Source organism: Schistocerca serialis, chromosome 5 (assembly GCF_023864345.2).
Source record: "Schistocerca serialis cubense isolate TAMUIC-IGC-003099 chromosome 5, iqSchSeri2.2, whole genome shotgun sequence".
In the NCBI taxonomy this organism is placed as follows: domain Eukaryota; kingdom Metazoa; phylum Arthropoda; class Insecta; order Orthoptera; family Acrididae; genus Schistocerca; species Schistocerca serialis.
This window is the reverse complement of record NC_064642.1, coordinates 646,299,224-646,324,915: the sequence shown is the minus strand read 5'-3', so window position 1 is coordinate 646,324,915 and position 25,692 is coordinate 646,299,224. Positions and strand designations below refer to the sequence as shown.

Here is a 25,692-nt window from a genome sequence, read left to right as displayed (position 1 = left end):
CCAAACTTTCAGGAAACATTCCTCACACACAAAGAAAGAAAATATGTTACGTGAACATGTGTCCGGAAACGCTTCCTTTCCGTATTAGAGCCCATTTTATTACTTCTCTTCAGATCACATTAATCATGGAATGGAAACACACAGCAACAGAATGTACCAGCGTGACTTCAAACACTTTGTTGCAGGAAATGTTCAAAATGTCCTCCGTTAGCGAGGATACATGCATCCACCCTCCGTCGCATGGATTCCCTGATGCGCTGATGCAGCCCTGGAGAATGGCGTATTGTATCACAGCCGTCCACAATACGAGCACGAAGAGTCTCTACATTTGGTACCGGGGTTGCGTAGACGAGAGCTTTCAAATGCCCCCATAAATGAAAGTCAAGAGGGTTGAGGTTAGGAGAGCGTGGAGGCCATGGAATTGCTCCGCCTCTACCAATCCATCGGTCACCGAATCTGTTGTTGAGAAGCGTACGAACACTTCGACTGAAATGTGCAGCAGCTCCATCGTGCATGAACCATATGTTGTGTCGTACTTGTAAAGTCACATGTTCTAGCAGCACAGGTAGAGTATCCCTATGAAATCATGATAACGTGCTCCATTGAGCGTAGGTGGAAGAACAAGTGGCCCAATCAAGACATCGCCAACAGTGCCTGCCCAGACGCTCACAGAAAATCTGTGTTGATGACGTGATTGCACAATTGCGTGCGGATTCTCGTCAGCCCACACATGCTGATTGTGAAAATTTACAATTTGATCACGTTGAAATGAAGCCTCATACTTATGGAGAACATTTGCACTGAAATGAGGATTGACACATTGTTGGATGAACCATTCGCAGAAGTGTACCCGTGGAGGCCACTCAGCTGCTGATAGTGCCTGCACACGCTGTACATGGTACGGAAACAACTGGTTCTCCCATAGCACTCTCCATACAGTGACGTGGTCAACGTTACCTTGTACACCAGCAACTTCTCTGACGCTGACATTACGGTTATCGTCAACTGCACGAACAATTGCCTCGTCCATTGCAGGTGTCCTCGTCGTTCTTCCCCAGTCGCGAGTCATAGGCTGGAATGTTCCGTGCTCCCTAAGACGCTGATCAATTGCTTCGAACGTCTTCCTATCGGGACACCTTCGTTTTGGAAATCTGTGTCGATCGCGCCACGGCTATTGCCCCGTGCTAATCCTTACATCAAATGGGCATCTGCCAACTCCGCATTTGTAAACAATGCACTGCCTGAAAAACACGTTCGTGATGAACACTAACCTGTTGATGCTACGTACTGATGTGCTTGATGCTAGTACTGTAGAGCAATGAGTAGCATATCAACACGGGCACCGAAGTCAACATTACCTTCCTTCAATTGGGCCAACTGGCGGTGAATCGAGGAAGTACAGTACATACTGACGAAACTAAAATGAGCTCTAGCATGGAAATTAAGCGTTTCCGAACACATGTCCACATAACATCTTTTCTTTATTTGTGTGTGAGGAATGTTTCCTGAAAGTTCGGCCGTACGTTTTTGTAACACCCTGTAAATATGCAAGGTGACACGTGAAAGCTGTGGGACAACGCTCAGTAGCCAACACGTGATCTCTTAATCCGTCAGAAAGGTAAATCCGAGCCAGCCTGTTCGCCGAGTGGCTATTAGAACATGTGTAGCCCTCTCGCTGCCCATGGATCTTTTCCCACGTGCCCATTAGTGCCATGTCTCGGCTGATCCCGTGCAATGCGTATTAGGGGTTTGATCCTTCGGTATGAGAACACATTTGAAATGCCCTCCTATCAAGATGTGGTCATATCTCCCATGGAACAGGGGCGCAATCTACTCCGAGTAGAATTGCGCACGTGCCCGTAGATTGTCAGTTCTGGAGGGTGCATAGATGTAGACAGTACGAATGCCGTTCACAGTCACCGCCAAAGCCCAAGCCGAAGGGAGGTAATCGAGGTCACACACCTGAATCTTTCCCAGACTGCTGTGCCACGACTCCTTTTGGAGTCGGCGCTAGGTAAGTGTTATAGCCACGCACGTCGGGAAAGGCAGCATTACAGGATTCCAGCACCAGCAGAATATCCACGTCTGTGGCGTAAATCATGTCCCGAAAAAGTTGCGTCTTTGCAAGCGATCGTGTGGTGTTCCCACCATACACGCTTGCTCAGTTGTCGTTGTCATACTCGTGTCATGTCATTGTGAACTCCAAAGGCTTTAGTCCACTATAAATGCTCAAAGGGGTACCTGTCGACGGCCTGACCTCCGTTGTTTTCGTTCTGTGGTGTGTATCCTTTAAGTGGGTCGTCATCAAGTGCGGGTGCCAATTCCTGTATCTCTTCTACTGGTTCTGTCCAGTCGTAGTGGTCATCAATCCCAGAAACGCCCTCCCGTGCATTTCGATGTGGCTGCAGGGACATAGTCCCTGACTCCCCTGTTGGCAGTACCGGATCAGACGGTGTCAATGAAGAGGGACAGTCTGAAAGGCACTATCTGAAGGAAATTCTTCAGCGTCTTCTAAAGGCACGTGTTCCGTGTCAGACGTTCCTTCAGCTCGAATAGTTTCCGTGTCACCTAGGCTAGAGGAGGACGTGTCACCCGAAGTATGGCAACGCTTTTTGCGACGCTTCGGCGATCGTTCTTTGCGCCCCCTGCCTTCTGCCGCCGTAGGCGACAGCTCACTGTGTCCGTCGATCGTACGTTTGTCCGTTGCTGCCGCCACTGTCTCGACCTCCACTCTCACGTTGCGTGCTACATGTGAGGTTGCGGAAGGTTTCTCGCTCATCTCCCGTGAGGTGCGTCTAGGGGCATTCTCCGTGCCACCTCTATGCTCCCCTACCCCGATCTGCTCTTGCATCAACACATCCGTGTCGCGCTCCGAACTCGGCAACACCTCCCTGCGGGCCACCAACACGTACGTCGTCAGCAGTTGTGTGGGAACTTCTCGTTGTGACGCTTCTCCATTGGCAATTGTATGATGCGGCGCTCTATGCACTCCGAGCGGATACGTCCTTCTCCACCACAGCAGGAACATGTGGGTGGCTGGCCATCGTGAGTCACAAAGCTCGACAACCTCCGACATACACAAATGAAGGGATATTTTTGTTAAGGACGATTCGCACCTGTCGGGCGCCGTTTAGCACGGGATAGGTGGCAAAACCCCCCAGCGTTCAGGTGTATGGCTAAGCACCGTTCCATATGGTCGCAGGGATTCAATAACCATCGATTCTGGTACCTCAAACGGCAATTCAAAGAGCCAAATGACCCTCACACCCAAGCTGGAAGGAGCTACTGTTACATCGCTAATATGGCCATCAGAGTGTCAGAATTTAAATCCTCTCTGAGCAGCGGCGAGAGTTCTTTCACAGACAGCTTCATCGGTCATCTTGACGTACATTGAACTGCTTACAATGGATAGGTGTATCCCGATAGGTCTGTAGCAGGTAAACAAACTTCTTCACTCAAGAAACGCTCTATTTCGTAATCCTTGGGTCTCGCATACTCGTTGACAAATGTAAATTGGAACGTAATCTTTCTGAAATTGTGTGTCATGTCGATCCAGTCAGACAACAAGACGCGCGAGTTTCAGCGGTGTAAACACTTCCCCTTTGATGCACGCCAGCGACTGGGACAACACGTCCGTGCCGCGCCACTGCCTAATACAGACTGTTTTATTCAGTTGCTTAACTACTGCGCCACTCGGACACAGTGTTTATTGCAAACTCACGGATTTTAAAGGTACGCTCCTTGGACAACCGACATTCCCATCTAGCGCCACGTATCCACTGTCCCCGTCCATGTCCTTCATGTTCTCTACTTTGAGATTCCTGCAAAAGGTCGAACGTGATAGTGCATTAATAGTGAAGCTGTTGCATTCCTAGCCCATCGAAGGCAACTCATTATATGAGTGCATGGTGTCTGTACTTCCGGATTTGTCCGAAAGAACAGACACCACGCATTGACATAATTTACACTAATGTCCTCATATTTATAACGAGCGCAGTTATGTACGATACCTCAGTTAGACCAATATCTATACAGTAGGAAGCAGCTGAAATCCGCAAAGTTCACCCGTACTTTAATCTTGAAAAGTCTCCAAACTATTCTCTTATTGGCATACAACTGTGGTCTGCGCTCTTACACAAGCGTGTGTAACGGGCACAAAGGTGCGTAAGGATATCTGACAGTGGTGAAACCGACCTGCTTGTGGAAAGCACAGAAAGAGACAAGATTAATGTCTTGAGTAAATTCGACAGGCCATTTCTCCGTCTTCTGAATGTCCGCAGTTTTTTCACCTCGTCCGCTAATAGGTTGGTTCAAATGGTTCAAATGGCTCTGAGCACTATGGGACTTAACTGCTGAGGTCATCAGTCCCCTAGAACATAGAACTAGTTAAACCTAAATAACCTAAGGACATCACACACATCCATGCCTGAGGCAGGATTCGACCCTGCGACCGTAGCGGTCTCGCGGTTCCAGACTGCAGCGCCTAGAACCGCACGGCCACTTAGGCCGGCGCTAATAGGTTGTCTATGCTTCTAAATACCCATATGTCCACACGTTAATTGATCTACGAACTACGACATGTTTCGGACTGCACATTGGTCAAAAGCATGCAAACATTGGACATACAAGTTTGTGTCTACAACAATCTCCATTTCCTGGAGTGTGGTGGTTACGAGTCGGTGCTGAGTACTTTAAGCACTCAGTACTGAGGTTGGGGAGTCATGGTGGCACTGAAAACTCGTGGGGATAACTGTGGTGTCACAGCCAGACACCACACTTGCTAGGTGGTAGCCTTTAAATCGGCCGCGGTCCGGTAGTATACGTCGGACCCGCGTGTCGCCACTGTCAGTGATTGCGGACCGAGCGCCGCCACACGGCAGGTCTAGAGAGACTTCCTAGCACTCGCCCCAGTTGTACAGCCGACTTTGCTAGCGATGGTTCACTGACAAATTACGCTCTCATTTGCCGAGACGATAGTCAGCATAGCCCTCAGCTACGTCATTTGCTACGACCTAGCAAGGCGCCATTATCAACTGCTATTGATCTTGTAATTCATGTATCATCAAGAGCGATGTTCACCAATTATGGATTAAAGTTAAGTATTTCAGAAGCTACGTACCTTCTTTTGCTAGTATAATTACTTTACCTGTTCCAGACCTCACGCCAGCCTGCGTGAGCTTAAAGCGTGCCTTTCGGCTACCTCCTAGTGGCTTGGCTGTCTTGCCAAGTCACAACAATAACAATGTTCGTGAGCATACCTTTTTATTTTGTAGGTTACGGGCACTCACCCGGCTTCGAACTAATCTGTTTCCTGTGTGACCCACGGTAGCGTCGGTGATATTTATTTTTGCAACCCAAAAACTGCACACTTCAAGGGTTCATTTCATATTAGAGTTGAGCAAGTAATATGAAAGGCACCTGAAACGGTATATGATGGATTTCGTACTTAATGGAAAGTATTGTTCTGTGAGACATTTACTAATGTTACTGGAAGGTGATTATTTCAAAGAATTGGGTGCATCTGCAATACCTGTAGCGTTTTAGTAGCATTCAATAAAATTCAAAAACTCCAAGTGAACTAGTAAAATCAGCTACAGTAAAATAATTGAGCAGAGACCACACCAAAAGGTAAAGGTTTTTGTATTAAATCAAAAGGCAAGGATGGAATGTTTCATAAGACACCAAGACAGACGGAAATTAAATTCCACTAGGGAGAAGATTCGAGGAAGGAGGAAAATTAACTCGCCTGCTGTCACATCCTATTTCTATTCTTGCCTTAAATACACTCATGCTCAGATGAAAACATGAACACGTTGAAATACTACAGATAGGACGTTCATATTCATAGGACCCGTACATTAGTATGTTTTGCAGAAATGATTAGGATTTGAATCCTGTCGGGCCGCGGGTTCAAGGTCAACAACGATATCGTGGCGCAACATTACCTCCGCTAAAATGTGCCTGCTTCTCTCATTGTTGCTATAAACCAAAGGTAATGGATCAGTGTGCCTTGAGCAGACGAGCAGGATGCCTCGCAGATGCATGCTTGAACTATATTGTCAAATTAGTGAGTTTGTAAAATGGCGCATTATTGGCATGAGAGAATGTAATGCATTCAGCCGCAAAACTGCTCGTCGTGTGGGACGAAGGGATTCGTCAGTGCAACGGTTGAGTGCAGAATGGTTCACGGAAGGCCTTGGAGCACGACGAGATGGGTCAGGTCGCACCACACAAATCATCCTCCGAGAAGACCTACACTTCATTCCAACGGCATTGCAGTGCAGTTCCGCGTCCTCCTTGGCTCCGGCACAACAGTGGAACTGTGTAACACGTCGCACAATGTCAGGGGTGACAGTCCGTCTCTATTACGGCATGGGTTACCTGCGCGTCGTCCACTTCTCCGCCTACCTTTGACGAATGTGAGAAACATGCAAGACGGCAATGGTGTATGGAATGATGTCACTGTGGACAGGAATGGCATCAGATAGTGCTTTCGGACGACTCCAGGTTTTGTTTGTTTGAAAATGGCCGCATTTCGTTTCGCCACAGACGGGAGAATGGCATCACAGTGACTGCTATCGCACAAGATATATAGCGCTAGCTCAAGGCGCTATGGTACGGGGTGCTACTGCGTACCTCCCAAATCACTGATGATTGATGTCCGGTGTGACCTACGTGAATGACATGCTGCGACCAATAGCACGATCATTTCTGCACAACACCCCAGAGAGCATTTTAGCAAGACAATGCACCATCACATGATACTGTACGAATACGAGCCTTCTTGGTTTCACAACATGTCAGCTTTTGCACTCTCCCGCCAGATCACCAGAATTCTTACCAATCGGAAATGTGCGGGATACGAAGGTTGGTTGGTTGGTTTGGGGAAGACCAGACAGCTTGGTCATCGGTCTCATCGGATTAGGGAAGGATGGGGAAGGAAGTCGGCCGTGCCCTTTCAGAGGAACCATCCCGGCATTTGCCTGGAGTGATTTAGGGAAATCACGGAAAACCTAAATCAGGATGGCCGGACGCGGGATTGAACCGTCGTCCTTCCGAATGCGAGTCCAGTGTCTAACCACTGCGCCACCTCGCTCGGTGGGGATACGAAGGGTGCAGCGCAGTGACCCGATACCAATGACCACAGATGAGCTTTGGAACCAGGTGAATGCAGCATGGACGCAATTCGCGCCTTACACAGGTCGATGCCATCACGCACTGAATAAGTTATCACAGCCCATGGTGGACACTGCGGCTACTAGGCAACAGGACACATACTGAACTGAGGTGACTGAAGTGCTAATCATTTCTGCAGAACAGTCTAATGTACATGTCGTGTGTATATGAAAGTCCAGTCTCAAGTCGTTCAAGGTGTTCTGTTTTCTCTGAATATGAATGTACCTGAAGATATTCATCCAGTGCGGCATCTGCCTCGACTAGAAACATCGTGGGAATCTCTTGGTTACACATTATCCATGAGACGGTGGATCGTCTTCTTCCAGAGGTTTCTTTGCATGCTCGGCGGCGTACTAGTCGCTCCATAAAAATGTACAGCGTGACTCACAGGAATTGAACGGAGCAAGGATCAATGGTTCAAAGTGGCTCTGAGCACTATGGGACTTAACTTCTGAGGTCATCAGTCCCCTAGAACTTAGAACTACTTAAACCTAACTAACCTAAGGACATCACACACATCCATGCCCGAGGCAGATTCGAACCTGCGACCGTAGCGGCCGCGCGGTTCCAGACTGTAGCGCCTAGAACCGCTCGGCCACCCCAACCGGCCAAGGATCAATGGTTTAGCAACATGTTCGAGAAAAAGTCCCAGTTACGTAAGAAAATGAAACACCTACGCCCGTCCTTATGACGTCATTTATTGTATGGTTACCAATTTCGGTGCTTCAGTGCACAGACGTAAGGCCTTAGCTGATGCAGTAAGGTGTATAACACCATCCATATACACTATGCATAAATAGCCAACATCCACGACTGGTTTAAGCAGACTAGAGCTGTAGATGTTGGCCATTAATGCATTGTGTGTACGGATGGTGTCATAAACCTTACAGCGTCAGCTAAGGCTAGAAGATGCACTGAAGCACTGAAACTGGTACCCATACAATAAGTGACATCATAAGGACGGGTGTAGGTGTTTCATTTTCCTAAATAATCTCCATTTACAAGGATGGATATACAAATAAAAGTCCCAGTTAGTCTGGTGGGCGATTCTTGGTGACTGTGGTTGGTTGTTTGGTTTTGGGGAAGGAGATCAGGCAGCGAGGTCATCGGTCTCATCCGATTAGGGAAGGATGGGGAAGGAAGTCGGCCGTGCCCTTTGAAAGGAACCATCCCGGCATTTGCCTGGAGCGATTTAGGGAAATCACGGAAAACCTAAATCAGGATGGCCGGATCTTGGTGTCTGTGTACCTGGTTCCAACCTAAAGCACTTTGCAAGTATGATAATGTTTCTGAGTAAACCGCAAAACGGTGCCTCCTTTCTAGCCTGGTGCCACATTGGTTTAGTAGTATGTACACCATTGCTCGTGTTTCATTGGTGCAATGATCTTGCGTGCGCCGGCCGACCGCACACAGCTGTGACTCCTGCCATTTTTGAAAGTGCGGACACTCTCATTCGAGGTGATTGACGGACTCCAAACACCTCGCTGCACAACTGGACGTATGTCTTGGTAGTGCACCCGCAAATAGCTCGCAAAACTTCATTCGACCTTCCTCATCCACCCTACAGCCAGGATCTCGCGCCTTCCAACTTCCATCTGTTTGATCTAATGAATGATACACTCCTCGGAAAACAGTACGTGGGAGAGGGGGAGGTTACTGATGCAGCAAGACGTTAGCTCAGGCGCTGACTAATTGAGGAGGAGTAGGATGACGTCTTGTTGACAAGATGCGGAGCACAAACCCAGATTAGAGAAGGATGGAGAAGGAAAGCGGCCGTGCCCTTTTGAAGAAACCATTCCACCATTTGCATCAAGAGATTTAGGGAAAACATGGAAAAGCAAAATCAGGATGCCCGAACGCGAGTTTGAACTGTCGTCCTCCCGAAAGCGAGTTCATTGTGCTAACCACTGCGCTACCCCACTCGGTACGGTGGTATCATGCAGTCACACAGGCCCTCCCATTAAGGTGACGTAAGGTCATCACATTGGAGGGAGACGATATTCAAAAATAGGGTTTTGTAACCCAAAGTGCGGGAAATAATATGGTGCATTGGAACCGTGAGAAACCAGTTTGTTTTCAGAAAAAAATTAGTTACATTACTAATTGAACGCCCTCGTATTTCTGCACCGGACGATTGTTGACGTTATAGTATTGTGGAATAGTTCCTTTAACTTAAGGGCTTATTTTCCTGACAGATTAATTTATCTTTATTTTGCAATGTCTTTTCTGTTTTACGTACGTGTTGTAAACATAATTGCCTTAATTTTTGCTTTTAGTCCTCAGTAGACTAAAAATACATCACTGAGACGACCTATTGTACATTTGCTACTTTTTTTTACTGAAACACATATATAGATAGGCGGAGGATATTCAGTCAACTGATCTTTTGTGTGGATGGGAGTTCCCACAATATAGATATTAACAAAAATGTGTAGCGTATTATGGTTAGGATAGTTACTTCCGACTAGAGCCGAAAATGAAATCTAACAACAAATTAATACATTAAGAATAAATCGCCTTTTTATGGACTAATGCGCCTGTTCTCGCTGAATAGAGAATTGTCATACACGAACAGCAATAAGTGCTCAGCATACCACCGTGTCCAGCAGAATATGGCCCGACTCAAAGCTAAGTATGTTTGGAACAAGTTTCTGGACTAAATGTGTGTGCTAATTATCTAAATATACGCTTGTTTGAGTGGGTGTTTCAATACGTTAGCAAGTTTGCTGAAGGAAAATCATTGTTCCTGTCGTATAGTAAATTGCCCTAGTTGAGGGCTATGTTGACCCCATTTAACCTGTCCACTTATCCAGTTAACGTGATTGAACTTCGAGTGCTCTCAGACTAAGCAAGCAAGTGAACATGTAATTGGAAGTCAACGAAGGCAACATTCAATGGATCCTACCATCTCGTGCGTAGTGTTACGGGCTCATGCTCCAAAGTCTTTAATTTTCGCAAGTGCTAGTTTGCAGAGTATTAAGGCTAGTTCAAGGGTACATAAAATTCAATTTTTTGAGGAGTATTAACTGCTGAACTGTGTACCATATGTCATAAAAATTTAATTATTTATTTATTATAAATAAAAGAACCACTGAGTATATATGAACACTCAAAAATGCTAATTAAATATAACTTAATTCCTCTGGGAACATCCATATAATTTTGTGTCCTCGGTAATACTTTCTCTTTCTAAAGAATGGTCTTGTTTCTGTGCACTATGAATTCGTGCATTATAGTGTACATGATCCTATTCCAACTTCGAATCAATCAAGCAAAAATCATAATATAGCTAGGAAACAGAAATTAAACAGGGCTGACTGTGGACGCGGGTAAATGCAACCTTGCACAATTAAGACATTTGACTTCATGTAATGGATAATGTAGTGAATTTATTTTTGTCCTCTTTTACAAAAGTTTTAGGTAACGCATAATGTATAGAGGTAGATAGAAGGCTGTGGAGGACCCCCACAATGGCTTATCACAGGCTGAAAGTGATATGGAAACAGTTTCTGTCAGTCCACATTAACACAAGTTGAGCGCTTTCCCTTCGCGCAGAAAACAGACGGCGTTATGCGCGTTGACTTTCCACTTGCGACCACAATACGAAAGACGCATCAGGTGACGCTACAAGTGTTACTAATAAATGGAACTTTGACCCTTCACCCCCTCCCCTCAAATTCCAAAAAATGCTGTTAACTTGATCAGTTAGTTTTATCCCTACTCACAGTGCAATGAGGCATTTGCTCCAGGAACAGTAAATACGAAAAAACCATGTGGAACATATATTGCAGTGGAAAAATCAGTGCATACGGCGATCTTCTTGGCAACCTTAGGTCAACAGCAAAACTCACACTGTCCCCGCCTCCTCAGTTTACGGTCATTCCTGCAGGGCTAAATAAGCTTTCGTCAGGAAGCTCTGCGTTAGTTTGTTTAAAAACTAACTGTTTCATGAGAAGGTAGGATGTGCCGACCTCCATCGACAAAGTTCTTGTATCACTTCATTCATTCCACAACCGTTGCCATCTGTTTTCACAAGACCTGAGAAAGGTCTTAAACGTTGTATCCAGAGAGTATCGAAAGAATAACGTAGTACGACAGCCTAAGACAAATGGTACCTCTCCTGAATAGAAGTCGTTGAGTCACCCACTCAATTCAACACTGAAAACAGATTTTGTACACATTTCGCTATCCATTATTTCCAAAGTAGAGCTCTTTAAGACGTCCTCTGTAGTCACAACTATTGTGTTAAATATCACGGAATTTCCAGCTGTTACTAAACATCTTTATCTGAGAATAAAGTTTATATTAATAGCTGCTTTTCTCGCCCACTAACAATGCACAAATATTTTTAAATGGCATCTTGTTCCTGTATTCTTTCGTGTTGCTATACGGATTACCCTCAACATTCTTAACCGTCAGCTTCTTTCGCAATTGTTATACATCTGATTTTATTAAAAGGTAAATAATGAAACCTTGAATTGTAATGTCTAAACTGCCAGGAACAAGGCATCTCATTCCACTGAATAAGGACAGATAATTTTGCAGCACATAGTCAGCACCTACTTCTATGGGACGAATTCCAATTATCTATTAGATAATGGAGGTACTCACTGAGCCGGGACAGCTTGAAGGCGTCTGCGGTGTTGATGACGTCGACGAAGGCCTGCAGCTCGAAGCGGCCCGACGTGTTCTTGTTGTGCGTCAGCATCGCCAACTTGAACGCCGCCTGCACCTCGTCCGTGCCCTGCTCGAAGATGGCACCTGCAACCCGAGCAACTTCTGTCAAAGTCTGTGGTCACTGTCTGAGGATGTCTTGTAATAACGTGGACGCAGACAATGGGAATAGCCGGCCGAAGTGGCCGTGCGGTTAAAGGCGCTGCAGTCTGGAACCGCAAGACCGCTACGGTCGCAGGTTCGAATCCTGCCTCGGGCATGGATGTTTGTGATGTCCTTAGGTTAGTTAGGTTTAACTAGTTCTAAGTTCTAGGGGACTAATGACCTCAGCAGTTGAGTCCCATAGTGCTCAGAGCCATTTGAACCGTTTGAACAATGGGAATAAACCAAACAAAATATAAGTTTTAGTAAAGTTCCAAGCAAAAGTAAAATCACTTGAAAACTAACTGTGGAGCTGCAAAACTTTTAGAATTGAATTCCATGGTATGCTTAGAACTAGGTGTTCACAGGTAGGAACATGGGAAAAATTGAATAGACTATGGACTTAGAGGTTACATGGGACTTCTTATACCACAACAACAAAATAGTTAATAAATAATAGACTTGGAACGACGAGGAAACGAATAAATCGAATAAATTTGACTGGTATTAGAATGATATATGATGAAAATCTAATAGTCGTGGAGAAATGAAATGTAGTAGTAGGGTATGTGGTGGAGGAAAGTGTGGTGTCACCGCCAGACACCACACTTGCTAGGTGGTAGCCTTTAAATCGGTCGCGGTCCGTTAGTATACGCCGGACCCGGGTGTCGCCACTATCAGTGATTACAGACCGAGCGCCGCCACACGGCGGGACTAGAGAGACTTCCTAGCACTCGACCCAGTTGTACAGCCGACTTTGCTAGCGATGGTTCACTGTCTACTTACTTTCTCATTTTCCGAGACGATACTTTAGCATAGTCTTCAGCTACGTCATTTGCTACGACCTAGCAAGGCGCCATTATCAGTTACTATTGATATTGTGAATCATGTACCGTCAAGACCGACGTTCATCATTAATGGATTAAAGGTAAGTATTCCACCAGCTACGTCCGTTTTTCTAAATTCTAATTTCCTCACGCCAGCCTGCGTGAGCTAAAACGCGTGTATTTCGGCCTCCTCTAGTAACACGGTGTTGGCTATCCTGCCAACCACAACAGAAAGCTTTACCGGACAATAAAGACTCGGGAGTAGGAACGAGAGAGGAGAAACACTAATGGAGTTCTGCAGTTAGTAATAGCGAGTATTCTATTCAAGAATCACAGGAGGTGAAGGTATGCTTGGAAAATAGCGCGTATTGTCAGAAGATTTCAATTAGATTACGTAATGGTCAGACAGAAGTTCCAAAACTAGATCTCGGATTGTGAGTCGCACCCAGGAGCAGATATCAATTCAGATAACAATTTAGCAACGATGAAGAGTAGGCTGAAGTTTGAGTGACTAGTCAGGAAGAATCAGTGTGGAAAGATGTGGGATACGGAGGCACAAAAGAGTGAAGAGATACGTTTCAAGTTATCTGAGGATATAGATACTGTAGTAATGAATAACTCAATAGGCATTTCAGTTGAAGTGGAAAGAATATCTCTAAAGAGAGCAATCACGGATGCTGGAGAAGAAAACCGTAGTTATTACTAAGGTAACTGCGGAAAAACCATTTGTAGCTGATGAAATACTTCAGCTGATCGATGAAGGAAATAGGTACAAAAACGTTCAAAGAAATACAGGAATACAGAAATAGATGTCACCGACGAGTAAAATAAATAGTGAGGACAAGAAAGCTAAGGTGAAATGGTTGCATGAAAGATGCGAAGAAATCGAGCAAGAAATGAAAGGACAGGCTCAGCACATAGGAAAACCAAAACTACCTTTCGTGAAATTAAAAACAAGGGCGGCAACATTAAGAGTTCATTGGTAGTTCCACTGTTAAATGCAGATCATAGAGGACAGTGGAGGAAAGAGTATAATGAAGGCCTCTACGAGGGTGAAGTCTTGTCGGACGACGTGATAGAAGAAGAAAAAGGAGTCGACCGGGAGAATATAGGGTATCCAGTATAACATTCAGAATTTAAAAGGGCTTTGGAAGACTTGAGATTAAAAAGGCAGAAGGTATAGATAACATTCCATCGGAATTTCTGAAATCATTGTGGGGAAGTGGCAACAAAACTGTTGTTCACGTTGGTGTGTAGAATGTATGAGACTGGCAATACACAAACAGACATTCAGAAAAAACATCATTCACATAATTCCGAAGATAAGAAGAGCTGACAACCGTGAGAATTATCCCGGAACCAGCTTAACGTCTCATGCATCGAATTTGCCAACAAGAATAATATACAAAACAGCCGGAAAGAGAATTGAGGAACCGTAGATGACGATCAGTTTGGCTTTAGGTATCATAAAGACACCAGATAGGCCATTCTGACGTTTCGGTTGTTAAAGGAAGCAGAAGTGAAGAAAAATCGAGACACGTCCATTGGATCTGTTGACATCGAAAAAACATTCGACAATGTACAATGGTGCAAGTTGTTCGAAATTCTGAGAAAAAATAGGGGTAAGCTATAGGGAACTAAGGGTAATACACAGTATGTACGACAACTAAGAAGGAACAAAAAGACTGGAAGAGCAAGAACGAAGTGCTCGGATTGAAAAGAGCGTAGGGCAGGATTGTAGCATTTCGCCCCTACTGTTCAGTTTATACATCGAAGAAGAAATAAGGGAAACAAAACAAAAGTTCAAGAGTGATATTAAACAGGGTGAAAGGATATCAGTGATGCAATTCGCTGATGGTATTACTATCCTTAGTGAATGAGAAGCAGATTTAAAGGTTGTGTTGAACGGAATGAACAGTCTAATGAGTACAGAATATGGATTAAGTGTAATCGAAGAAAGATAAAAGTAATGAGAAGCAGCAGAAGTGAGAACAGCGGGAAACTTAAAGTTAGAATTGGGGATCACGAAGTAGCCGGAGATAAGACACTCTGCTACTTCAGCAGCAAAATAACCGATGACAGACAGAGCAAGGAGGACATGAAAAACAGACTAGCACTGGCAAAAAGGCCATTCCTGTCCAAGAGTTGTCTGGTAGTATCAAACAGAGGTCTTAACTTCAGGAATAAATATCTAAGAATGTACGTTTGGAGCACAGCATCGAATGTAGTGGGACATGAACTGTGGAAAAACAAGAACAGAAGAGAACCGAAGCCTTTGAATTGAGGTGCTACAGAAGAATGTTGAAAAGTAGGTGGACTGATAAGGTAAGGAATGAGTAGGTACTCCGCAGGCTCGACGAGGAAAGGAATATAGGGAAACACTGGCAAAAAGAAGGGACAGGATGATGGGAAATCTGTTAAGACATCAGGGAATAACTTCCATGGTCATACAGGAAGCTGTAGAGAATAAAATCTGTAATGGAAGGCAGAGATTAGAATACATCCAGCAAATAATTGAGGTCGTATGGTGCAATTGCTTCTCTGAGAAGAACAGGTTGGCACAGGAGAGAAATCCGTGGTGGGCAGCATCAAATAAGTCAGAAGACTGATGACTCAAAACACAAAACAAACAAAAATGATACTACTAAATTTTTCTGATGTACAGGGTGTTACAAAAAGGTACGACCAAACTTTCAGGAAAAATTCCTCACACACAAAGAAAGAAAATATGTTATGTGGACATGTTTCCGGAAACGCTTGCTTTCCATGTTAGAGCTCATTTTATTACTTCTCTTCAAATTACATTAATCATGGAATGGAAACACACAGCAACAGAACGTAGCAGCGTGACTTCAAACACTTTGTTACAGGAAATGTTCAAAATGTTCTCCGTTAGCGAGGATAATTGCATCCACCTCCGTCGCATGGAATCCCTGATGCGCTGATGCAGCCCTGGAGAATGGCGTATTGTATCACAGCCGTCCACAATACGACCACGAAGAGTCTCTACATTTGGTACCGGGGTTGCTTAGACAAGAGCTTTCAAATGCCCCCATAAATGAAAGTCAAGAGGGTTGAGGTTAGGAGAGCGTGGAGGCCATGGAATTGGTCCGCCTCTACCAACCCATCGGTCACCGAATCTGTTGTTGAGAAGCGTACGAGCACTTCGACTGAAATGTGCAGGAGCTCCATCGTGCATGAACCACATGTTGTGTCGTACTTGTAAAGGCACATGTTCTAGCAGCACAGGTAGAGTATCCCGTATTAAATCATGATAACGTGCTCCATTGAGCGTAGGTGGAAGAGCATGGGGCCCAATCAATACATCACCAACAGTGCCTGCCCAAACGCTCACAGAAAATCTGTGTTGATGACGTGATTGCACAATTGCGTGCGGATTCTCGTCAGCCCACACATGTTGACAGTGAAAATTTACAATTTGATCACGTTGGAATGAAGCGTCATCCGTAAAGAGAACATTTTCACTGAAATGAGGATTGACACATTGCTGGATGAACCATTCGCAGAAGTGTACCCGTGGAGGCCAATCAGCTGCTGATAGTGCCTGCACACGCTGTACATGGTACGGAAACAACTGGTTCTCCCGTAGCACTCTCCATACAGTGACATGGTCAACGTTACCTTGTACAGCAGCAACTTCTCTGACGCTGACATTAGGGTTATCGTCAACTGCACAAAGAATTGCCTCGCCCATTACTGGTGTCCTCGTCGTTCTAGGTCTTCCCCAGTTGCGAGTCATAGGCTGGAATATTCCGTGCTCCTAAGACGGCGATCAATTGCTACGAACGCCTTCCTGTCAGGACACCTTCGTTCTGGAAATCTGTCTCGATACAAACGTACCACGCCACGGCTTTTGCCCCGTGCTAATCCATACATCAAATGGGCATCTGCCAACTCCAAATTTGTAAACATTGCACTGACTGCAAAACCACGTTCGTGATGAACACTAACCTGTTGATGTGCTTGATGCTAGTACTGTAGAGCAATGAGTCGCATGTCAACACAAGCACCGAAGTCAACATTATCTTCCTTCAATTGGGCCAACTGCCGGTGAATCTAGGAAGTACAGTACATACTGACGAAACTAAAATGAGCTCTAGCATGGAAATTAAGCGTTTCCGGACACATGTCCACATAACATCTTTTATTTATTTGTTTGTGAGGAGTGTTTCCTGAAAGTTTGGCCATATCTTTTTGTAACACCCTGTGTATGCAATTGATACTAAAGAAATTCAAGCCCCTAGTCTTTCGTATGGCTTAATACCGTCACATATTTTTCGTAGTAGTCATAGTTACAATCCGCTATGCTGCAACTCAGTCCCACTGCGTGCACAATGGTTATCTAATTTTTCACGTAAAGAGCAAAGTGTCTTGCCAACAAAGTATATATGTTACGAAGACGTTTGTTATAGCAACTTCGAGGTAGTTGATTTGCAGCTGGAGGGATACTGACGGTCTATGGCCAAATGGATGAAGAAGGTTAAAACTTTATGTATTAGTTTCGGTTTGGTAGAGGTGTAGAAAAGAGAATTTTACATTTGGTGAACATTCTGTAGTACCTAATCAATCGATAAACTTTATATTTATCTACAAATGTTGTGTTGAAGCTTTACACAACTGTAATTTATGTCGTATATGGTTGAAAAATGAGGGAATAAGTATCAGTACCAAGTTATAAAAAGGATTCTAGCAATTGTTAAATAAAGTGTAGGGAAATATAGTAGTTGGATTAGGTATAGGGGTAGTCTAGGGCAAGATTGGAGAGTCACAGTGTAACAGTAGTTGCTAAACGTTAAATTTGAAGCATAGAGTATATACCAGCTAAATGACCTCTCCCGCTAAGGTATTTACATTAAGCGACCAAATGCAAGTGAGTTTGTTCAACGCGGTTTTGTATCGTCATAGAAACCAGTTTTTAGGAATTGAGGCCGGCCGGAGTGGCCGAGCGGTTCTAGGCGCTACAGTCTGGAACCGCGCGACCGCTACGGTCGCAGGTTCGAATCCTGCCTCGGGCATGGATGTGTGTGATGTCCTTAGGTTAGTTAGGTTTAAGTAGTTCTAAGTTCTAGGGGGCTGATGACCTCAGTCCCATAGTGCTCAGAGCCGCTTGAACCATTTTTAGGAAATGAGCTCTGCTGATATTAAATAGTGAATTGGAATTAAACATATTCCCGAAAATCTGTAACAGAGAATCAACAACGGTACTGATATTTAAGACAAAAATGTCATTCATTGTTCAGTTTCAGTTGCTCAATTTTTGAATTAAATGATATGTTCCGATCACACTGGGTCATCTTTAGCTCTAAGTAGTTGCGTCGGAAACCCGTCTTGTCTATTCTGAACGTAGTATATTGTACACAGTGTACACAATTACAGTAAATGCTAACGCACAGCATTTTTTTTAATTATATTAAGATAAATTTTATTCAGTTATGAACGTTGTATCTCATATTTTACGGAAAAGTATTTTAGATCCATTGATGTATTCTATTTTTCTCCTGTGAAGGTCATTGACAATTGAAACGTGGAGAATAAATATACAGCTCTACAGCTGACGGCGCAATTATGCTTTTTTCCAGAATTATTTTAAATACACAAAGCCCTCTGTATGGAAGTGAAACGTAGACCTTAGGTTGTACAGAGAAGAAGAAACTAGATCAGTTGAAAGGTAGTGCTGGTGACGGATGTTATTAGTCATATCGACCGACCATAAGAAGTGGAGAGATTCTCGAAATAATTTCAAGAAATGTCGTTGAGTCCTTCACTGAAAGATGAGATGATCTACTATGTTTTCTGACGCTGTTAAGGAGCTGTCGAAGGTGACTACGTTCAATACGTTCAGGAATAAATATTTAGATATGAAGAAAAAACATGCACAATGTTAATAAAGTTTGTTTTATTCGAAAAGCTTTGAGAGCTTTCACGTAAAAAAAAATCAGAGATATCATTTTTCAACATGCTCTCGTAAGTTTTCAAGCACAAGGTTGAAGGGATGAGTCTTGGATTACTCTACAACGCTCTGTCTCTCGCTGGCGTAGGGATCGCGAAAATTAGAACAATTACACAGAGCGCAGTCTTCCCGTACTACAAAGAGAATGGAACGGAGAGAAGCTCTCTAATAAGTGATACAATGACGCGTACCTTCTGCCAAGCACTTCACAATGATATTTAAAGTGTGGATGTAGCTGCAGAAGTTTGTCCAAAGCGACGCATTTTCGTCGCTAGCAGCATTCTCGTTTACGCCTTTCAGCCTATCATGTTCATCCGTGCATGACAAGGTACACTACTAGCCATTAAAATTGCTACACCAAGAAGAAATGCAGATGATAAACGAGTACTCATTGGACAAATATATTATACTAGAACTGACATGTGATTACATTTTCACGCAATTTGCGTCCATAGATCATGAGCAATCAGTACCCAAAACAACCACCTCTGGCCGTAATAACGGCCATGATGCGACTGGGCATTGAGTCAAAAGTGCCCATGCAACTTCAACACGATACCACAGTTCATCAAGAGTAGTGACTGGCGTATTGTGACGAGCCAGTTGCTCGGCCACCATTGACCAGACTTTTTCAATTGGTGAGAGATCTGGAGAATGTTCAGCATTATCGTGCTGAAATGTAGGGTTTCGCAGGGATCGAATGAAGGGTAGAGCCACGGGTCGTAACACATCTGAACTGTAACGTCCACTGTTCAAAGTGCCGTCAATGCGAACAAGAGGTGACCGAGACTTGTAACCAATGGCACCCAATACCATCACGCCGGGTGATTCGCCAGTATGGCGATGACCAATACACGCTTCCAATGTGCGTTCACCGCGATGTCGCCAAGCACGGATCCGACCATCATGATGCTGTATACAAACCCTGGATTAATCCGAAAAAGTGACATTTTGCCATTCGTGCACCCAGGTCCGACGCTGAGTACACCATCGCAGGCGCTCCTGTCTGTGATGCAGCGTCGAGGCCAATCGCAGCCACGGTCTTCGAGCCGATACTCCATGCTGCTGCGAACGTTGTCGAACTCTTCGTGCAGATGGTTGTTGTCTTGCAAACGTCCCCATCTGTTGACTCAGGGATCGAGACGTGGCGGCACGATCCGTTACAGCCATGCGGATAAGATACCTGTCATCTCGAGTGGTAGTGATACGAGGCCGTTGGGATCCAGCACGGCGTTCCGTATTACCCTCCTGAACCCACCGATTCCATATTCTGCTAACAGTCATTGGATCTCGACCAACGCGAGCAGCAATGTCGCAATACGATAAACCGCAATCGCGATAGGCTACAATCCGACGGAAACGTGATGGTACGCATTTGTCCTCCTTACACGAGGCATCACAACAACGTTTCACCAGGCAACGCCAGTCAACTACTGTTTGTGTATGAGAAATCGGTTGAAAACTTTCCTCATGTCAGCTCGTTGTAGGTGTCGCCACCGGCGCCAACCTTGTGTGGATGCTCTGAAAAGCTAATCACTTGCATATCACAGCATCTTCTTCCTGTCGGTTAAATTTCGCGTCTGTAGCATGTCATGTTCGTGGTGTAGCAGTTTTAATGGCCAGTGGTGTACGATTGCGTTGTCTCGTCTGTCAGAGACAGGAGCCTTCAGCCTCAGCTGCAGTTTGCAGAGCGGCCTGTGTCGAGCCTGGCGGATGGAATGTGGCGGACGTGTTGGGCGCAGGCCCATGGTCGGCGAACAGCCCGCAGCGCCTGTCGATGTCTGCGCTCATGCATTGCTTATAGAACGCCGTGTCCCTCGAGACGGAGACTACCCTGCGAGACTTCCACCGCCGTCGGCTGCCGGCGCATGCAGCGTAGCCACGGCGAGCGTTTTGCATCGTGAAGAGTAAAACGTCTCGTATGTTTTTACTTACGCGCTTAGAATACCACTCAGGATGTACAGGATGTTTCAGGAGAAATGGTAAATATTTTAGGAAACGATAGTACATCACTATAATAGCATAATGAATATAATGTTTGTCCAATTTTAATTGGTTAAGGAGATATAGGCTGGTTACCAATATAAGTTTTCTTTCGCTTGTTAATACCAAATGTCATTTCTGCTTTTTAAGTTCAAGTTGTGAGGTTTTGTTTGATTTTAAGTAATTGAGTTCTTAATTGTGATTTATTGACAAACTGTCCAGTATCGTAACTAGAAACGCTAAGAATTTCGATACAGCATTTGTGCACAGGTTTCGAAATGGAAGCACTACTGCATGGTATAGAGAATACAGTGAACATTTTCTTAACCGCCAAGTACCGTTTTTGAGATTTTGATTACCTGACGTGATCAGTCGGTCTATGTATTTGTTCTGCAGTTTTCCTACGAAGACCTTTTATTCATTCGTAAAGAACGCTGTATTAATAGATTACTAGATTATTAGTTCCGGCAGTATAAATGGTTATCTTCAGACCTATAGAAATGAAAGTATCCCAAGGTAACAGTGTAAAATTGTAGTAGGACATACACAAAAACTCTATGAGAAAAATTTTACGTAGCCATAAAACCGGAATTGGTAGTTACATCATAAAACGATTTAAACCTCTCTCACAGTAACAACGTACAATGTATTGTAAGGTAACACATGTCATAAAATTCTGTTCAAATGGATACACACAGTCTAAGTTCAAAATATAATAATTTACGTAACTAATTAGCAAAATTAAGTCAGAACATCATAGTGAGGTCGAAGCATTATAATAACTGAGAGATGTGCCCCAGTACTGCATGTAGAACTTAGACTGAAGCGATAAACATCACGGAATAACGATATGCACATATAGAGATGGTGGTAGTATCCTGTACACAAGGTATGAAGGACCAGTACGTTGACAGAGCTGTCATTTGTGTTCATGTGATGTGGGTAGGCTTCAGACATGATTACTGCTGCACGACTGGAATTAACAGACTTTGAACGCAGAGAGCAGTTGGAACTAGACCTATGGGACATTCCAATTCGGGAATCGTTTGGAAACTCGATATTCCAAGATCCACAGTGTCAGGAGCGTGGCAAGAATACCAAATTTCAAGCATTACCTCTCACCAGGGACTACGCAGTGGTCGACGGCCTTCACTTAGCGACCGAGAGGAGAGGCGCCTGGGTGACGTTGTCAGTGCTGCCAGACAAGCAACTCAGCATGAAATAACAGCAGAAATCAATCTGAGACGTACGACAATCGTATCCATTAGGAGAGTGCTATCAAATTTGTGCTTAATGGGCTACGGCCGCAGACGACCGACGAGAGCACCTTTGCTAGCAGCATGGCATCGCATTAGCACCTCTCCTGGTTTCGTGACCATATCGGTTGGACCCCACACTACTGAAAAACCATGACCTGGTCAGATGAGCCCTCGTTTCAGTTGGTAAGAGCTGATGGTAGCGTTGGAGTGTGGTGAAAACCCCACGAAGCTGTGGACGCAAATTGTCAACATGGCACTGCACAAGCTGGTGGCGGATCCATAATAGTGTGGGCTGTGTTTACAAAGAACGGACTAATTCGTCTGGCTGAACTGCGCCGATTATTGACTGTAAACTGTTATGACCTGCTACTTGTAGACCATTTTGGGCAATTCACGGACTTGATGTTCCCAAACACCTGTGGAATTTTTGTGCATGACAATGCGCCGAGTCACCGGGCCACAATTGTTCACAACTGGTATGAAGAACATTCTTGACACTTCGAGCGAATGATTTGACTACCCAGACGTGAGTCCTATCGAACATTTGAGGGGCGTAATCGAGAGATCAGTTCGTGCACAAAATCCTCCACCTACAACACGCTCGCAATAATGGATGGCTAAAGAGGCAGCATGGGTCAATGTTTATGGAGATGACTTGGAACGATTTTTGAGTCCATCCCACATCGAGTTGCTGTTGTACACTGGGAAAAAGGAGGTCCGACATGACATTAGGAGGTATCGCACGACTTTTGTCGCTTCAACGTGTAAACCACAAGGAAACGATATTATGCAACATGTAAATTTGGAACCAAGCTGCTGAGGTCATCTCCCTAAGCGTACCCACTACTTAATCTAACTTAAACTAACTTACGCTAAGGACAACACACACAACAATGCCCGAGGGAGGACTCGAACCTCCGACGGGGGATAGCCGCGCGGACTGTGACAAAGCCCCTAGACCGCGCGGCTACCCCGCGCGGCTATGCTGCATGTATCTGTTGTGTTAATGCCATACAAATTCTAAGTTGTACATAAGCACGGTGGCACATCTGGCATGTTATCGTAATGCTTCGATGTGACGAGAAAAAAAAGAAAGAAACTTACGATAAATTTTTTAGAGTACGAAATTGAATAACAATCAGACTCAGGAACAGTAGACAAGATTAAACCGATTCAAGTTGTTAATATTTGTGGGACTCATAAGATAGTAACGTAAGCCTTGGCCTTGGCTTGCGAAGCAGTACTTACTGTGGACTAAGTATTCGATATTAACGATACGTTGTTTTAATCTCGGTTAAAGTTTAATTGCTTTTGATTGAATTATATCCCTCAGCCAAGACTCTCTAGCCAAATCTAGTTTTATCTAACGTTCACTGATAAAACTAGTTTTATCCAAAATTCAGACATATCCAGCAGTAAATTCAAATTATAGCTAGGAAATTCTACACTGACGAAAAAAAAAGTTGTAACACACAGCAGTAACTCTAGTTTTGTGACATAAATTAAAGTTGTTAGACGTGTTTCTACATCTGAAAGCTTATGTCTATTCAAATTACGCACGACTCGCGTGAGAGTGACTCTGGCAGCGTTGCAGTTGCAGATGAGGTTTACTTTAAATACACTCTGCATCGGTCATGACCCTTAGTTACCTTTGAAACTGTGCGCGGTGAGTTGTTGTCGGTTAAGAACGCCTATAAGGCAGCAGAGCTCATTGGAGGACAGGATGGTAGTCTGTTGTGTTTTCTGATGAACGCAGATTCTGCCTCGGCAGCAGTGATGATCGTGTTTCAATCAGGAAGAGGCCAGTTGAGGGCTTGCAACCAACCTTCCTGCTTACTAGACAAACTGGACCTGCATCTCCAGTTATGATCTTGGGTGCGACTGCGTATGACTGGAGGAGCAGTACTGCGGTTCTCCCACGCAACCCGACTACAAATTTGGACATCAGTCTGGTAATTCGTCACGCTGTGCTGCGATTCAAGAACAGCGTTCCCGAGGGTGTTTCCCAACAGGATGACGCTGAACCACATACGGCTGTTGTTACCCAACGTGTTTCACAGAGTGTCGACATTTTGCCTTGGCCTACTCGATCGTCAGATCTGTATCCAATCGATAACGAATGAGACATGATCAGAAGACAACTCCAGCGTCATCCACAATCAGCATTAACCGTCCCTCTATCGACCGACTGACGGCAACATGCGTGGATCGCCATCGCACAAACTGACATTGGGCAGCTATGCAAAACAACGCATCCCCTTTGCAAGCTTGCATTCAACATTCTGGCGATGACGTCGGTTGTTAATGTACCAGCATAGATTAACCTACCTTGCAATGTTAATCACTTAAATATGTTACCTAGACAAATATATTCCCGAAATTTCATTACTCGACATTAATTATGTTTTGATGCTGAGATTGTTTTCCGTCCGTGTAGTTGTAACAAAGGCGTTCAGTATAATCTTGGTTTAACTAGAATCAACGCTCTGTCACTGAAAACAGGTTTTGATTAGAACATGTGAAATAACATGTGCGTTGTAGGCCAAAGCAATAACGAAATTTCCGTAGTGACGAATCTTCCATAAGTTGTCTCTTGGGGGTGCTCATTGTTTTGAAATACCTGGCAAACGTTCGTCCGTGTGGAAGTGACACTTAGGTAACAGTTCCCTTCGTCCTAAGCGTCGTTATCAAATAGGCATAAAGATATAAAAGGAATTCAGAGATGCAGCTTGTATCGAACATTTCGGTATAACCCATCAAAAAGTATAACGGAGTGGCTAGGGGATCGTAAACGAAATGCTTGAAATAAAATGACGTATTTCCCGCAAACCTCTATTGGCTGATTGTAGATAACCAGTATTCTAGCAAGGCAATGAGACTATTAGGCTGCTATCACGTATGTCTCAGGTAGGTATCATGGAAACGACAGAGGTTAAGGCACGCACAGAATCATACCGACAGTCAGTCATAGTCATCTCACTCAGTACGCTAATGGAGGAAGAAAGAAAATGAATAATATTGGTTCTGTACGGTGTCTTGGAGTACTGATGTAGATGAACGGGCTATTAGCAAGATACCAATACCTTGCTTGAATACCTATCGAGGAAGAGATTAGTGTTTAACGTCCCGTGGACATCGAGGTCCTTGGGGCACAAGCTCGAATTAGGGAAGGATGGAGAATGAAATCGGCCGTGCCCTATCAAAGGAACCATCATGGTATTTGCCTGAAGCGATTTAGGGAAATCACGAAAAACCTAAATCAGGAAGGACGGACGCGGGTTTGAGGCGTCGTCCTCCAGAATGCGAGTCCAGTGTGCTAACCTCTATGCCATCTTGCTCGGCAATATCTGTCGAACGAGATATCCGACAGGAATTTCCTTCGTGACTGAGTAATGTTTGCTTAGGATACTTCCAACGACGCTACTAGGCATTGCCACCAACACTGGCCCTCTACATGGCTAACAAATATCTAGAATCTCTCACGTTGTGTGAAGTCTCAAGCTAATAGATAAAAGCACTAAGGACTCCCGTACAAAATAAGGGTAAAAGAACGGACTCAGAAAATTACAGCCAAATATCTATAACAACAGCTTGCTCCATAATTCTACAGCATGTCCTAAATTCGAATATAAATTTCCCCGAGAGGAAAAAATCGGTCTAC

The 25,692-nt window shown here is 44.4% G+C and overlaps 1 protein-coding gene across 1 annotated transcript in view; it reads right to left on the bottom strand.

The window, feature by feature from the left end:
* The window catches only part of LOC126481362 (glutamate receptor 1-like), a 1,387,178-nt gene that overhangs the window by 992,825 nt on the left and 368,661 nt on the right, over window positions 1-25,692 (bottom strand). The window contains exon 2 of the mRNA XM_050105062.1: window positions 11,788-11,937. Within this exon, the coding sequence (XP_049961019.1) occupies window positions 11,788-11,884 (97 nt within the window). The 5' untranslated portion in view covers window positions 11,885-11,937. The remainder of the gene's footprint in view (window positions 1-11,787; window positions 11,938-25,692) is intronic.